The following is a 17,895-nucleotide window of genomic DNA, read 5'->3' on the forward strand; positions in this document are numbered from 1 at the left end:
ACTTCTCTGAATCAGCAAAACTAATTTGTAGCAAAAATGACATTCTATTCCTATCATACACTTAAGTTAAGCTCAAAACAAATCTAGCAGATGTATATATTAAAATTAGTCAAACTAAGAGTAGCGCTCCTTCAAGCGCATTGTTGTTTATCCCCCTTACCCTTCAAATGCATTAACCATTCCAAAGTGACAACTGTCGCTACAGCGACACCTGCGCCAGGGGGGTTCCCTAAATTACCCCCCCCCTACACCCCCCCCCACAATAACAGTGACCAGTGATTGTCGGCCAACACAATGTCCCTCATTCTGATGCAAATTCAGTGAAGCAATTGAAAGGGTGCAATTATGGTGTTTAGTGAAATGCGTGCTTTAGATATTGCGAAAGATTAAACCTAAAGACGCAGCAGTATTAAAATTGTGGTATACAATGTATCGGGTGGACTTCTGTATCTGTTGGCACAAAAAACCGAATGAAAATATCGATTATTCGATTGTTCCATTCGATATATCATTAGATTGGTGAGGTTAACTTAACCTTGCCTAACTAACCAAACTATACATCGAGTAATCGATATATCGATCGATATTTTCATTCGGTTGTTTGTGCCAACAGATACAAAAGTCTACCCGTATTTGGGGAAAATAGAGTTTTAAATACGAGGTTTACACATTTACAAAATATAAAATACTTTCAAAGAAATTTTAACGTGGCAATGTTAAGAGAGATGGGGTAATTTATAGGCCTGTTAGACCCTCATTTAATTGAATTTGTACACACTGATCCGAAATACGCCAAATCAAAGGACCCCACCTCACACAAAATTATAATTTTATATTATTGTTATCTTTTAAATGTAACAGCTAAATAAAAACATGAATTCCCGTTTTGAGGTTTGGTTGTATTTCTGCAGTGGTCGTTGTAATTTTTAGTGATAATAAGCTTGAAAACTATCGTTTTCAAGAGGATTTATCGTTTTATAAATAAAAGTGAGCTAGTAAAGGGGGAAAAGTATACAATGTGTCAGGTAATATGATAAATATCTTTATTTATCATCCCATAAAAAAACCTTTAAAGTGTTTAAGGTTGTACATAACCTTGGCGTTTAGGGGTTTGGATTGCTGGGTTTCCCAATTTTAGCCATCGGGCAGTGAAGATCACCCAAACTCTGAGTGTATACAACTGTAAGCACGTTCCTCATTTCAGTTTCGAGAAGTTCTTCAAGTTTTTTCAAGTCATCTTCCGGTTCTCCTGCTACGTCGTTTTGTACATCACTGTACTGAAAAATAATAGAAGTAGTACATTATGTTTGAAAAAGACACAGTAAAATATTAAAGATGGTAAATATTAAATATAAGTGTATACAGGGTGCTTTTTTTTAACTTGCATCTTTATTTATGAAAAAACCGCAATAGATATAAATATGCAGTTTGCGGGAATCATCTATTGACGTAGGGGGCCCAATTGTTTTGAGTTCTACGTTACATTCACATTCCCCCCTTTCCTCCCTGCCGACAACTTAATTTTTTTAAATAGAAAGGTACCCCTTGTGACATATCAAATGAAAGAGCATGAAAAAAGAAAATGTTTGATGAAAAAATTGAAAAACGGTTCATAAATTTGCGAGATATTCCCCCCCCCCTTCCCGGAACTTAATTTTGTTTATAGCAAGGTACCCCTTGTGACATATCAAATGAAAGAGCATGAAAAAATAAAATGTTTGGTGAAATTTATTTTTTATTTGATATGTCACAAGGGCGGGTACCTTGCTATTAAAAAACAAGTTATGGGTAGGGGAAAAGGGGGGGGATTATCTCACAAATTCATGAGCCGATTTTAAATTTTTGTTCACCAAAAATTTTCTTTTTTCATGCACTTTCATTTGATATGTCAAAAGGGGTACCTTGCTATTAAAAAAAAAATAAGTTCCGGGGGGGGAGGGGGGAATATCTCACAAATTTATGAACCAATTTTCAATTTTTTTCATCAAACATTTTCTTTTTTCATGCTCTTTTATTTTATATGTCACAAGCGGTACCTTGCTATTTAAAAAAAATTAAGTTGGTGGCAAGGGGGGAAAGGGGGGAATGTGAATGTAATGTTGAATTCAAAAAAATTGTGCCCCCTACGTCAATAGATGATTCCCGCCAACTGCATATTTCTATCTATTGCGGTTTTTACATAAATAAAGATGCAAGTTAAAAAAAAAAACACCCTGTATATTTAAAACAACGAGAAAGAAATTATTAGTAGTAAAACATAGGCTATTCTATAAACCATATTATATACAACCCCCTAAACAGTACTATCGCCATGAAAAAAAGGTTGGGAATGGGTGCGTTAACTAATATTTAAAAAAAACTTTAGAATCTCCTCTTTCAATTGATTCTCAGTAGGGGCAATATAGCAAAGATACCTCACTTTGAGCGTTTTTTTCCATAAAAATAACACGGTGGGCATTTTTTGCCATTTTTTTTTATCCTGCCCACAGCCTATACTATCCTATATTAATGTTCCATACTATTGTACAACTCCATAGACATTTCACATCCCCATCCATTCCCACGTATATTTTCAAAATCATCGACTTGACAGTGCGAGGTTTGCACCAGAACTCGGGCGCGCTTCTTGCTTCTCGTCTCTAGCGGTGACGCGGTGAAATGGCAATATCCTTTGTTGAAATCCATGTATTCTGGCTACTTGGGAATCCAAGCCATTTGACATACAACAAATCACCCTTCCTCCTAATCACCTTCTCTACCAAATACATGTCTTTATACCTGGTCTTTAAATACTCCTCTGTATAGAACCATTCCCTGATTACATTGCCATTTTCACCTTTCAAAACATAAGTCACAGGCTTTGTATTCTTAACTTCTGCTATTGTAAATAGCTCCGCTGTCCAATTCAGGGTAGGCTATATCCTTTACTAAACACATGTTTATACTTGGAAACCCTTACACTATCACCTACTATTCTAAAACACTAACTTGGTTAGGCTTCATTCCTATAGACCTGTGTACCTTATTATTATATTTTCTAATTAACTTTTGAAGTAAATCCAACCATGTATAACTCCCCTGAGTACTAAATTCCCTATATAACCAATTCTTTAAAGTTCTCCGGAAACTTTCCACAATTGCAGCCCCAGCATGATAGTGATTAATGTTTAGTTTGCAAAAATGTTAATTAAAAAATTCTTTTCCATTGTCAGATTAAATGTGTTTAACCCCCTTTGGTAGAATCGCCTTAATGGCTTCTGTAACCACCAACCCTGTCTTATTCTTTAGTGGAGCAACATAAGCTTTTTAGAAAATTTATCTAAGGTGACTTGCCCTGTGAATGACCGGTTAAGATGAAATTTTTTTGTTAACTTAATAATGCTCTCAAATTAGTGTATTAATGCTATATATTATTATACCTACTTTTTGGTTGATATTTAAGTGTTTGCCCTATATCATAAATTGTTCATAAAAGATCAATTACGTATGTAAGAATTGCCTCTTTATACACCAAAGTCATGAGTCCAGTAATTGACCGATGTCATGCCAGTGAATGACCAGTCATATGCCAGTAAATGACCGACTTCGGAAGGTTTAGTAAATCACTTATAAAATCAGTAATATACAAAAAGGGGATTTATAATATTGTTTAAAAATGTTAACAACGTTTAAAAGAAAAGCCTAAGGATATATAAAAAACATTATCAGAACTATATCACATTTTATATGTAATGTAAAAGAGAAACCTAGGTAGGCCTAGTTAGCTGATGGGAAAACGTCTTAACTTGCCAGAGAGGATATTCGATCGGGGTATATCGTAACTTTAGACTGAATACAACACCAATCAATAACAATTTCAATGACAAAGGTTTACTAGTAAAAATAAGTGGATGACTTCGATAGAGTCCGGCCATTCACCGGTTAGGGCAAAGAAAATGAATTATCCTTTTATTCTGATATCGATAATTATATTTCTTAATAATTTCTGAACATTTTGAGAGTCCAAACCCAGTAAATGACCCTAGCCGAGAAATCTGTTCCAGTATATGACCGCTAGAATAAAAACTTATTTGCTGGCTTACGTATAAAAACATATAGTTTTAGATTAGTATACACTCTTAATATTAAATACTAGCCAAATAAATCACCATTTCAACAGCTTTTTTTCACAAAAATAAGGTAATAAAATATGCCTTGCCTGTAGAGTTCTTATAGTGGCAGAAGCTAAAAACGAAAATTCAAAACATGTCCAAGATAAATCATTAAAATAGACAAAAATAATTAACAACTGACGATTTAATATGAAGAATAGAGTAATATCTGTATTCTAAACTAATTTTTTTCACTCCTGTATTAATTTAACTCTTATTATATTAAACTCTATATTAAACTCTTGATTATTTAGAGTGAAACGGACATTCATAGGCAGCGGCCATTCACAGGGCATGTCACCCTATTAAAGTTGAATTATATTTATTGCCAGAATTTTCATTTTGCAGGGCTTAAAAAACAAATAAAAATATAAGTGGGTATATTGAAGCGTTATTATGCGCCTAATGGTTCCACAAAATTCAAAAAATTGTAAATTTAAAATTCCCATGATATTCTTATGGAAAATAAGTCAACTGTTGTAGTTTGCTTGTTTATGAACATATTTTGATCAAATTTGGAAAATACATTCCTTTCTTACTAAACCATTAACATTTTACAACAAAAAACACTTCATTACCCTCCCTGTTGCAGCAAACCTAAGTACTTGTTAAACTAATTCTGTTTAAATAGGGAGTAAATGTTATATTTTTAGGGAGACATTTTAGTGTAAATCCAATCAGGCAAATGGAAATTCGCTTAGTCTGCAGGTTTGCTGCGGCGGAGTATTTTATTTTATCACGCTCGTCGATATTTTGTATCGAGCACCAAAGAATTTAACTGAATGACTAAATGTATGTTTTAAAATCACAATTATTTTGTATCAATATACAATTTTTGAAAGTTAATACGCTTCAAAAACGACAACAACGTTGACCATTTCAACTTTCCGCCGACAAAAAATTCAAGTTCCATTCAGTCATACACGCAAGTTTACTTATAAATCAAGCTTAGTTAAAAATATTCAGTACTTTGAACTATTTTACTACCGTACACATAGGCTTATACCACTCTGAAATACATGCGTCTTTTGTTGTCTTCCTACATTTAGTTAAATTTAAATTTAAACATTTTTACATCCAGAATCTATACATGAACAGTAAGCTCGCTAGTCTATCTAAATATCAGCAATGTATAACCAATATATCCTGTTTTAGTGAAATTCCCTATAGGGAAGTAGCTATTACCATAGGTCTCATGGTAAGACCTAGGCCCGGGACCGATTTACTTTTTCATTTTGATGTCCCCAGAGGCCAAAAACACCATTATATGTATATATATATATATATGTCCGTCCGGACGATAACTTGAGTAATTTAAGTCCGATTTTGATTAAATTTGGTTTAAAGGCGAGATAAACTTGAATGAGTTCGCGAACCAGCCTGATCGGACCATGGGAACTGGGGTTTACGGGGGGTTTTATGGGGTAAAAAATGGTTTTTCTTATTTTTTACGCTTATAACACAAAATTTCCCAATTTCTCTCTAAATATTTTTAAAGAGCTTAAAAAACAAAAAAATTCGGCAACATTTTGGAATTTCTTTCCTAACCATTTTGTAAAAAAAAAATAATTTAGTATATTGAAGAACCGTTGTATGCCTAAGGGTCGCGGGGAAATAAAAAAAGTATAATTTTAAATTCCCATGTTATTCTTATTGAGAAAATGAAAACTGTTCTAGTTTACTTCTTTATGGATACCTATATGTTGATAAAATATGGCAAATTTCTTTATTTTATCATATAATATTGACGTATCGTAAAAAAAAACACGTTTTACCTTCCCCGTAGCAGCAAACCTAAGCACTCGTTAAATCTGATGTTATTTAATTTGGGTATAAATATGTCTTATTTATGGAAATATTTTAGTAAAAATTTAATCAGACAAGTTAAAATTCGCTTAGTCTGCATCAGGTTTGCTGCGGCGGTGTATTTTATGTTATTGATAACGGAGAAAATTCCAAAAATTGTAAATTTAAAATTCCCATTTTATTCTTATGGAGAATATTGTAAAGTGTTTTAGTTTGCTTATTAATGGATATAATTTGATCAAACTTGGCAAATTTATTTATTTTATTCTAAGCTATTAATGTTTTACTAAAAAATACACTTTATTAGTTTCCTTGTAGCAGCAAACCTAATGTTATTTAAATAGATTTAATTGAAAATCAATTCAGACAAATGGAAATTCGCTTAGTCGGCAGGTTTGTTGCGGTGGGGGTATTTATAAACAAAGTAATAACGTTTAGTTACAACACTATATCACTATTTACCTTAACAATGGTAGCATCCGTTAATCCAGCAATCACGTCATCACAATTCTCCCAGCCTTTGATTTTCCTGAATGATTCATTCGTCGTGCAAATTTGTTCCACTTTAAATATTAAGTCATAGTCAACCAGTTGGAACCCTAATATTGCTTCCTGAAGTTTTTTAGCATCCGGAATTCTATCTTTTTTAAAAGTGGATTTTATTTTGTCAATATATCCTTGTTTTATAGTCTGAATGCCCCGCTCCTAAAACATATTGAATTAGTTTAACATTATTGGTCAAATCACTTAGGCGTTTTTTGTGGTGACTTTTATGCTGTGTGTTATACATTGGTCAATGCAAGTAGTATCACAAAAGGTAGAAGCAATTGTTGTCAAATCAAACTAAAATAGACACATTCAATACAAAACTATAGAAAGTCTAGGAACAATCTCATGAGATGGAGACAAAACCAATACGTTCTGCTACACTTAACTTAAAAACAAATTACTAATTCTGGATAAATAAGATGAACTCTGATGCTTTGTTGTTCACTAAGATCAGTTGTAAAGATGTTTATATATGTGCTATAAGCAATCCATGCATTTTGCAAATGCAACTAGTTTCAGCTCCTATGTGGAGCCATCATCAGGCGGGGTAGTGGATTTCTACCCCCGGATATTTACCCCCATGAAAAAACGCCTACGTCATTTTGACGTCACGAGGGGCGGGGCCTATACACGGTCGAGAAACTGCCCGCGACTGGAAATCTACCCCCGGACATCTACCCCCAGACATCTACCCCCGGACATCTACCCCCGGACATCTACCCCCGGAAATCTACCCCCCGTGGTCAGCTCTGCCACGTATCGGCCAATATTCATTGTTGTAATTGATTTTATTAATTGCTTTATGTAAAGACACGGCTCTTCGGTTAATCATTACCCTCTAATATCTAGTATTAAGGATGTGATATGTCATTGTCTTAATAAACATTATCTATCTTCCTACTGAAATAAGCTGTAACAGCCCTTTTTCACCCGAACTACATCACCGATTTTTATGATTGAGGTGTAATTTTAAATATTAAGATCCAACGCAACGCAAAATGGTAATTAAAATAATATTTTGATAAAGGGCTTCATAAGTTTGGCCCTTAAGCATTTGATTTATTTCCAGACAATGATTTAAATGGTTGACCAACTTTCACTTTCACATACAGTAACAGCTAACGGCGCATGCATGAGCGCAAATCGTGAAATTTAATACATATCGTTGGAGGAGGTTATTTTCTGATTACTAGAGGTAAAAATACAATGCAATTAAATGTTGATAAAAAGCCTGCCTTTCGTTAATCAATATATTTATTAATTATTTCATTATCAATTCCCCTCTTGTTTTGTAATATGAAGTAGCCTAATCCCTTGGTAGTATACACTATCTGGAGTTTTGCATTGGTCTAAAAGTCTAGTTGTTTACACAAGGATTTAATTGACAAAAAATAAAACATAAACATATTTTATGATATTTGTCAGAGCTGGTTGGGAAATAACCGATAATATGAAGTTAATGTAAATAATATATTTTTGTAAAAAAAATACAACCTACTTCAAATGCTCTAAAAAGAATGAAATAATTTCAATAAAGTAAACTTTTGTATTAGTCAAGCTCACGTATTTTAAGTCGGCACGGCTCTATGATGATTTTTTATACAAAATCTAAAGAGGATTTCCACATTGCAGGTGACTATATATAACAACTAAAGGTGATTATCTTATAGTGGTATTAACGAGTATCTTTAAAACGATTATAATGTATTTGCATATTTATAACTTGGAAAAGTAACTTTTTTAATTTTAAACTAGGCCTAGCTTCTTTTCCCTATCATAATTTTAAAATAAATAATTTTCCTATTTATATAGAACATTTGTGTGTGTTACTTTCACTATGCAATCATTCTGAAGTAAACATAAAATACAAGAAAATACTTCCTTTGATATATATAAACAAAACAGTTCAGTATATTTTTTGATATATTTATGTTATCCAGCGACAATTTATTGATTTTCAAAATACACTCTCAATATCTTTTATTTTATCCATATTTTTGCAGTTAGAGCCGCGCTGAATACTTGAAATACTTGACTGATACAAAAGTTTACTTTATTGAAATTATTTAATTCTTTTTAGAGCATTTGAAGTCGGTTGTATTTTTTTACAAAAATATATTATTTCATGATTTTTAGTGACTGTATAATTTGTTATACATTAATTACTTGAAGTTTTTTGATAAGCAAAACTTTTTGAAACAATCAAAAGTGCCACAGAACAATCATTATTTTTAAACTGCTTGAGTCACCTGTTCAGGTTACACAATCAGTGGGTATTAAACATTAACATTTTAGGATAAAAAAAATGAATTGTCCATTACTTTAGACCTAATGAAAAACTATATGTCTTTCCTAGAGACATTGAAATGCCAGACATCATCGTTTCCTGCAATTGGTGTACTTCTACATTATAAAACGAAATACAGTAAGGTCCCAAGCCTTTTGTAACAATAAGAATGTTATTCCTCAGCCACCAGCACTAAAAAATCTCTTAAAAGTAGAAAATTGGTTGTTATCACGTACATATTTTTACCTTTGAAAAATACGAATATGATTGGTTCAGCTAAAAGTGGTGTAAGGGGTAGGTGGTTTTGTTTGCTCAATATGTAGTCAAAATTACAAATCAGCTTCCCATTTCCGAAGCAGGCATAATATTATTGACAGTGAAGAATATTAATAAACCTTCCACACCTTCAAATGCATTTTTAGTAATTAAAATATTTAACACTTTTAAGAATTGACGATTATTCAATATAACACCTCTTATGTCGTTTAAGAAATAGTTGCATCTAATTTATATTTGGACCTCTTACGAATGCTTTGGTTTTCACAATACACCTTAAATTGTCAATATCATACAGCTATTCACTATGTTTTTATAAGTCAAAACATTCAATACTCAAAACAGAATCATACACAAATCAGGTCAAACGTTGAAAAATCCTTTTTATAGTAACCAAAACAAAATGCATTTTTTCAATGTAACTAATTTAGGCTCCATGGCAAGAAATAGTTAAGTAATCAATATGAAGCAACTGTTTCATGAAGAAACTGTCTGTAGCTTCATTTAAATGGTTTTAACTAACAGCTGTAGGAATGTTATTATTATTTATTTCCTTCTCTGCAAAAATATAAACAAAATAAATGTTGAATATTTGAGGTTTTCAGCATTTTTCACCAAACAAATATTTTTCTTAAACATAATACTATATATGGTACCAAATAGAAACTCTCCTGGTTATTTTGGTGGTAGAACCACGCTGATCGGTAAAAGAATTACAGAGAAATTGGTGAACATACATAGAAAAAAAACATCGCCACAGACAAATTGAGAACCTCCTCCTTTTGTTGGTAGTGGGGAAGTCCGTTAAATGGTACACTTCGGGATAGGGAAGGTATTTTTAACATTAGCCGATCGTTACTTTTGGTTTTACGAGTCTATTTAAAATAAAATTAGAGTTTTGTCTGTACATTGCTCAGAATTATGATCTTTTTTATGATTATGGTATAAAATTTAAAGTACGTACATTTATTTTAGGCCCCGGCCACACGAGGCGAATTTAAGCCGCGCGGCATCTTCGCGCGAAGTGCCTGGCCACACGGGGCGGATAAACCGCTTCCTGTTGGGTTTTCCCAGTATCAGTACTCTATTAAAACATAGTTCAGTTCACTCTTTTTAGTAGTCATTAACGAAACACTAATGTTAGTTTGTGCATTAGAAGCGTGTGGTGATCTGGAACCAAATGTTAACCGAAATCATTAGGTCCATCCCTTCATAACGGAAAACCATTTTTTGTGTACCAAACCTTTTACGAGCACATGCGAAACCATAGTTCGGAGTTTGTATGTATCAAACATTGTTTGAACACCACACAACCGGTAAAAAACACACGAAACAAACTCAAAAACCACTGGAAATGTCCGAAGAATATCTCCAACAACGCGGCTGCCGCACGGTCGAACCGTATCGTGTGGCCACTCTCATAAGACTGCATGTGTCATCCCCTCCAACGCGGCTTAACTTCGCGCGGTCGAGGGACGACATGGCGTGGCTCAACCGTACATGCGGCTAAACTTCGCCTCGTGTGGCCACTCTAATTTGATTCAATGTTTTGTCGAACCCCTTAACTTCGCGCGGCTTAACTTCGCGCGGTTAAACCGCCTCGTGTGGCCGGGGCCTTAGGCGCACGTTAAAAAATGAAATTTATTTGGATAAATATCCAAACTGTAATAGTTTAAAAATATTTGAAGTATTTGTCGCAGAAAAGGGGGTTCTTAATATTAAAACTTCTGAGAAAAAACTCGTAGAAAAGGGCATTCACTAGTATGAAGAACATGTTGTGCCAATCAGGTAGACAGACACACCCTTAAGAAAATTAGAATACTTTCATAAACCTATCAACAACAATCCGAGGAAGAACGGGAAATGCTATCAGGTCCGTTTCGGAATGCCGGGGGTTGAAACTATTTGAACACTTGCGTCTCCCGGGAAAGGCTACAGAGTAGCTGTTACTGTATGTGAAAGTTGGTCAACCATTAAAATCACTGTCTGGAAATAAATCAAATGTTTAAGGGTCAAACTTTTGAAGCCCTTTATCAAAACATCGTTTTAATTACCATTTTGCGTTGCGCTGGATCTTAAGATTTAAAATTTAACCTCAACCATAAAAATCGGTGAAGTAGTTCGGGTGAAAAATGGCTGTTACAGCTTATTTCATTAGGAAGAAGATAATGTTAAACAATACAATGACATATCACATGCTTAATACTAGATATTAGAGGGTAATGATTAACCGAAGAGCCGTTGATTTACACAAAACAATTAATAAAATCAATTACAACAATGAATATTGGCCGATACGTGGCAGAGCTGACCACGGGGGGTGGATTTCCGGGGGTAGATTTCCAGTCGCGGGCAGTTTCTCGACCGTGTATAGGCCCCGCCCATCGTGACGTCAAAATGACGTAGTCGTTTTTTCATGGGGGTAAATATCCGGGGGTAGAATTCCGGCGACCCCCTCGGTTTCTTTCTTCATATGAAGAGCGTTACGTTTAACAAAATAAATATTTTAATACGACATAAACTCGGATACGAAACATTAACAGTAACTTATCAATTACAGTGTGATAAAAGGCGAAGCTAACGGAGTCTAGCTCAATGGACGACTTTGAGCCCGGACTCAAAAGTCCTTGTACTGATTATGGATCCACATAGGAGCTGAAACTAGCTGCATTTGCTATATGAATGGATTGCTTGATAGCAGGTATTTAAAGATTTTTTATCTTAGTCAGTAAAAAAAAACCTTCATATTCATATTATCTACACATTTACAATCCAATAATATCGGTGGCTAAGCTTTTGTTATTACTGATAAAGGATTTGTTTTTACCGCGAATTCGATAGGATCCTCCTCTTCTTCTTCGGCCTTTCCATCTTTTGGTTTTCCCACTCCTCCCTTTTGTTCTTTTGGTTCATCAACATTTTTTGCACCCTCCGCCATCAAAACAGAAATATTTTGTACGGCGAATACGAAGAGGACGACCATTAAGGTGTTGTACACCATTTTCATTTTCGCCAACAAACTGAACAAATTCACAATATTATTCTTCTATCATTAACTTTCAGTTTAGGTTATACATTTCTAAAGGAGCTGGTACTTTGACATGTTATAGTGAGTTATTTCATAATCATTCAAACCTATAATATACTCATTTCGTATTCACGACTAATTATATAATTTAGTTTATCTTTGATCGCTAAGTCACTACTAAACTTAATTATAGTCTTTCTTTCCATACGGGGCTCACAGATAGAAACTAGATCCAAACAATTACAAAAGTACAAAAATTAAAATGTCCGTTTTTAATTCTTCCAGATTTGAATTCCACGCATTTTTATATAAAAATATACTGTCTAACTTCCCACTACTCTATGTTTTACTAAAACATTAAAACAATTCTAGGTTCTGAAAAACCCCCTCTAAAAATAAAAGTTTTAACTTCCCGATATTTATACATCTATACCATTTAAATAGTTCTAATTATTCGTAGCTACTGCATCAATATACAGTAATAATTTTAATTTTTGTAATGAAATCTTCGCTTAAGAAAAAAACAAATAATATACAAAGTACTGGTTATTGATCGAAACCCTAGTGTTTAGAGTTACACTTAAAAATTTGTTGTTACCAGGCTGAAATTTTAATCAAATTTTACGCAGTATTTTAGCACGAAGTATTCGCAACGAAACACTGTTAACAGGAACTACAAGAAATTAAGATAGATTTTTGTAAGTCAAACACAACTAGCCTACACACACACTTGATTTATTTCTTCAATGTACAAAGGATATATTTGATATCATTTATTGGCTCTTTCATAACATACATAAATAATAGAATAACTGTGATAAAAATTAGCAATATCTTAAATTATATATTTTGACATAGAATACTATTAAATTTAATATATGTTTATCTCGTCCTTAACTGGATAATGTTTAAAATAATTGTACAGTAAAATTCAATTTTTACAGTAAAACGATTGTAAAAAGATTAAACAAATTTCCTATATTATAGGAAAAAATATAAATACCGTTGTTTTCACCTGGCTGACAAATTACAAGCAAATGTTTCCAACAAGATTTTTTTTAAACACGATTGGAATACAGTATAATAACTTTTAATAAATTTGAAATAACCCTCTTCGTGAATAAATACAATAAAATTTCAAAAAAAAAAAAAACAATTCTAAGAAACAAATATTTAGGCTATTGTTAGGTCTTGTTAAAAAGTATCAGCTTATTCAGCCAACTGCATTCTCTGGAAACAACTAAAACAGAAAATGTATATTGATAAAGTAGCAGAGTACCCGTCCTTCGTACGGGGTTGGAATATAAGTATAAAATGCTTATTGCAGTTATACTCAAGCTTTGCATTTGCAATAAGGGAGGACACAGTTTGATAAAATTTGCTTTTTTAAATTTACAGTATTCTATCGTATTACACATCTACCATAGCCATAATGTTCTACCACTTCACCTAAACAATAGAGAAAAATAAATTATCAACAATTCGCAAAATATCACAAATTATTCATGAAATGAAAAACATAAACATAACTGTAAAATATCCTACTTTGACAGGTTCTCATTGCGAATCACAATTTTTTGTTGCTGCTTAGTTCAAATTAGCTGTTTTCATAAATGCAAAAAAAAGTGCTGCACCCTGTTGGTAAATCTTATAACTTTTTAATGCTTTTCCATATCATGAACCAACTTTTTTAGTTGAAACAGCTGACTAAATTCTTTAATTCCCTTTAAATATGAATACTCATAAGGTTTACATGGGGAATTACAGAGCCACTGGGGCGGAGCCCGAAAGGATTTTTGAGATAAGAATGAATATGCCTATATATTAATCGGGAATGTAAGCTATCATCATGCCAAATTTCATCCCAATCCGTCCAGTGGTTTATGCGTGATTGAACTTCAAACACATAAACTTTCACATTTATAATATTAGTAAGATAAAACATTTCATTCAAGAAATGTAATATTTGTTCAAGATATTTCATTTTAATAAAATTAGCTTTGAGATGCTCAATGCTTATAAGGTTATTTTTCAATTAATTAGGCCTATAACCAAACTTAAATATTTTGAGAGTTAAATCAAGACTATAAAACTCAATTAAATCAACAATGTAATATTAGTATGTGACAAACTAAATTTTGGTTAAAAGTTATAAATCATTCCACACATACTTGTACAGTAATTAAGTCCTCAAATGTTACACTTTTTTCAATTTGAATCATTTTACAAGTACTTATAACTATGTGTATGATCCTTGTGTTAAGCTACAATTATTGTGTTAGACTTACAAAAAACAATTACATATTTACTACATCTTTACATCTTTACTACATCTTTACATCTTTAATAATTACTAACAATTACATCTTTGTTGCGGTTCTTATATTTTATTTGAAAAGTATATCGTCAACAGAATAATAGAGTTATCAGTTTACAAAATTTTAAAACCATAAATAAGGACAAATTCTACAAAGGATGCCAGCTTACCTTGAGTTAGCAGACAGTTTCAGTGTTGACGATGTTATGAACGCTGCTCAGTCGACAACAATTGTCGCCATGTTCAAAAGTTGCTAGTGTAGTTATTAAATTGTCACTTTATAAGTGATGGACGACTTAGTTACACTTGCTCGCGCGTTTATCGATGGTTAAACCCATCAAATATTTTATAATTTGGATAGTTTGACAGTTTTTCGATTGAGTATCGATTTGTCATAGTCATCATTATGCATACAAGTGTTCAGAGTCGTCATCAGTGGTAGCCATCTTGAATCCTAGTCCCATAAGTCTAATGTTAACATCTGGGGAAAAAATTAAAACATCATAACATTCATAAACACGGTGTCTCATAAATTGTTATATCTTGGTTGTTTTCAAACCGATCTTTACAACTTAGATACCGTTAGATTATTCATAACATATCCTAAAAACGCACACTCTTTAATAGTGCTCGTCTAGTAAACAGTAGGTTTCCGAATTAATCCCTAGACAATTCACTGGCCTTTTGATGGTTTTAGATTGGGACCGCTGTACTGTATTTGGCATTATACTCTAATAAGCGATAGTTTGTGTTGCTTAATTACCTTTTCTGAAAATCAAACTGCCTTTCACATAAGTTTTGTGTCATGGCAATCTGCAAACTTCGTATCAGTTTTGTGTCATGGCAATCTGCAAACTTCGTATCATTTCCTGAATTGGCTTCCTCTTTCACCGCGACTGAAATGATCAAATGATGAAATGATGATTGATTAAATGGTGAGGTAATTTTCTGGAAGAGCATGTCATGTATGCCTAGGATACAAACCTTTTAAAACCCAAACCAATATTTTCAAAATTACAAACGAAAACATGCAACCATCAATCAGTGAATGTTAAGTGAAAATAACTACCTACTATAACTAACTATTACACACTGGAAATTTGAACAGCTTTACACTTTATTTCTACCAAAAACATGTAGCATTGTGTATCAATTACCGACACATAACAATCATCCATCTACTGATATTGAAAATACACAACAAACCATAGGTTAAAGAAACAGGTTTAGTCTCGACAAACTGAAGGTTAAAATAATTGTGTGAAGGTGAAACTAAATTTGGGTTCTGTTTATTTTCCTGTCCCAGTTTTTGTCTTTAACCATTGAATATATAACACTATAGTAGTGTTATTTTTTCAATGTTTTACTAAGTAAATTTAAACCTATCAATAAATTTCATTTTAGAATTTAGCCTCCGGATTACGTTGAATATATTAAAATGGTGTAAATACCTGCTTCGTGGTAATCCTAATGTTGCTAGTGTCGCAACTAGTTTCGACTTTTTACAAAGTCATCTTCAGGCGAAGGCGTCAAGGATGTCAAATGGTGGTCACTTCGTATGAAGGTCGTCATTACATAAAAACACGAACACGGACACGGACATTAACACGTAAAAACGGTACATTTAACACGATTAAACGAACAACGGTAACTGTAAAGGAATGATGTGACACGACCGGGATGGATGCAAGGTCTAGACTAGACTCTCTAGACCTTGCATCCATCCCGGTCGTGTCACATCATTCCTTTACAGTTACCGTTGTTCGTTTAATCGTGTTAAATGTACCGTTTTTACGTGTTAATGTCCGTGTTCGTGTTCGTGTTTTTATGTAATGACGACCTTCATATGAAGTGACCACCATTTGACATCCTTGACGCCTTCGCCTGAAGATGACTTTGTAAAAAGTCGAAACTAGTTGCGACACTAGCAACATTAGGATTACCACGAAGCAGGTATTTACACCATTTTAATACTATCAATAAACATTAGTTCTTCAACTTTGCACTAGAAAACCAATCATAAACAGCTTGCGATATTACAATTTAAGTTTCAATTAACCATATCGTACTTATAAGCTAATTTAGATCTGCCGTCGTAATGTGTTCTGCATCAGTGCAATGCTAGGAGTCTTTTGCTGATCTTTAGGACTTTGAAAACAAGTTCTTCATTACAAAGAACTAACATGTAGTAAGCAATAAATCCTAGTTTACAGCTTGCAAAGTATTAAAATGAGAAAAGTCAAAGCTCAACTCATTCTACTCGTCTAAAGCTCAGCATTAGAAGTATTCTTACATCTTAAGCCGTCGTTTTTCGAAGCATCTCTAAAATATGTTGAAGTTGCCTATTTAAAACGTTTAGATGCAAAGTTTACGTTGATCCATGTAAAAATATTTGTACGTTTCGTGACGGTAGATTTCTTTTATTGAGGCAGATCTCCTCTATCGATTCATAACGTTCACTGGAAAGTGGAATTCGATATCTCAAGTTATGCTCCAACACACCAGGTAAACAAAGTATTCTTTAGTAAATGTTCGATGGTGATTACTGGGATTTAAACCCGGACACCAGGACAGCCTCATTGTCTAATAGCTACACCAATGGCATCGGATTTGGAAATTATTACTAAATTATTACAAAATCTCACAAATAAAATCACCATAGGCGTATTCTGTAACACTCACTGAGTACGCGACGAAACATTTAGAGACTTCTTGCAATATTTCAAACGTTTACACATATATTCATACCAATACTTCAGGAGTTGAAATGTATCTTAACGATACCTCACTTGTTGGAAGATTTTTAAGTTGCCATTAAGATCATAAGATCACCATTAAACCTAACCTAACCAAACTTGTTGATTATGAAACAATTGAATGAAAGTTTACCAATCGAATCGATATCATCAATCAATATTAGGGTAGCCCAGTTAAGAAACTGTACTCGGTCTCCATTTCATTCTTCCCAATACACCCCCATCCACTAATACCCCACCCCTGAATCACTACGCTCTGTAGAGTCAAATGGCACTCGGGCCTACCTGACGGGTTTGAAATTTTATGATCCCCATGGCAAAGAATAGAACGGCACTCGCTACGTTTCTCAACTTTTGCTTTATGAAATTTTATTTTTTTTATGTATCTGACACTACTGTAACTCTATGTGTTACTTATTATACTTGATTGATGCTACTTAAGCCCATCATATGATTTTATTACAAAATCTATAAGTATAAAAGAGGATGTTTGTTTGTATATGAATTGTCCTTGACTGTGGGTATCTTAAGGTCTTTATGTAGTGTTCTATTAATGACGTACCAAGGTGCATTGGTTATTTTCTTCGACATTTTTTATTGGAATCTTTGGATAATTTCTATATTTGAACGTAGGCCTACTCTCCGATCCCCAAAGTCGCTCTCCGCATGTCCACATTAATTTATTTCCTAGAATGAGCCAATTTAAGTGATTGGATTTGAAATTT

The 17,895-nt window shown here is 33.3% G+C and overlaps 1 protein-coding gene across 1 annotated transcript; it reads right to left on the reverse strand.

The window, feature by feature from the left end:
- Positions 1–1,038: 1,038 nt before the first annotated feature.
- LOC128995882 (uncharacterized) lies at positions 1,039–14,685 on the reverse strand. The gene is made up of 4 exons (XM_054420915.1): positions 14,585–14,685; positions 11,897–12,089; positions 6,420–6,662; positions 1,039–1,277 (listed from the first exon to the last, which is right to left on the reverse strand). The coding sequence occupies exons 2-4, from the start codon at positions 12,074–12,076 to the stop codon at positions 1,104–1,106; spliced, it is 597 nt and encodes a 198-aa protein (XP_054276890.1). The 5' UTR covers positions 12,077–12,089; positions 14,585–14,685; the 3' UTR covers positions 1,039–1,103.
- Positions 14,686–17,895: the final 3,210 nt, after the last annotated feature.

Source organism: Macrosteles quadrilineatus, unplaced genomic scaffold, assembly GCF_028750875.1.
Source record: "Macrosteles quadrilineatus isolate MER2022 unplaced genomic scaffold, UCM_ALF_1.0 Scaffold_5__1_contigs__length_97177068, whole genome shotgun sequence".
NCBI lineage: Eukaryota > Metazoa > Arthropoda > Insecta > Hemiptera > Cicadellidae > Macrosteles > Macrosteles quadrilineatus.

What these genes read in the sequence shown, in the direction of transcription:
- LOC128995882 (XM_054420915.1), bottom strand. Translation starts at nt 12,076, where the DNA reads ATGAAAATGGTGTACAACACCTTAATGGTCGTCCTCTTCGTATTCGCC. An exon ending in AGGATCCTATCGAATTCGCG is followed by an intron (nt 6,663 to 11,896) that starts GTAAAAACAAAT and finishes AATATGTTTTAG; the next exon opens with GAGCGGGGCATTCAGACTAT. An exon ending in CGGATGCTACCATTGTTAAG is followed by an intron (nt 1,278 to 6,419) that starts GTAAATAGTGAT and finishes ATTATTTTTCAG; the next exon opens with TACAGTGATGTACAAAACGA.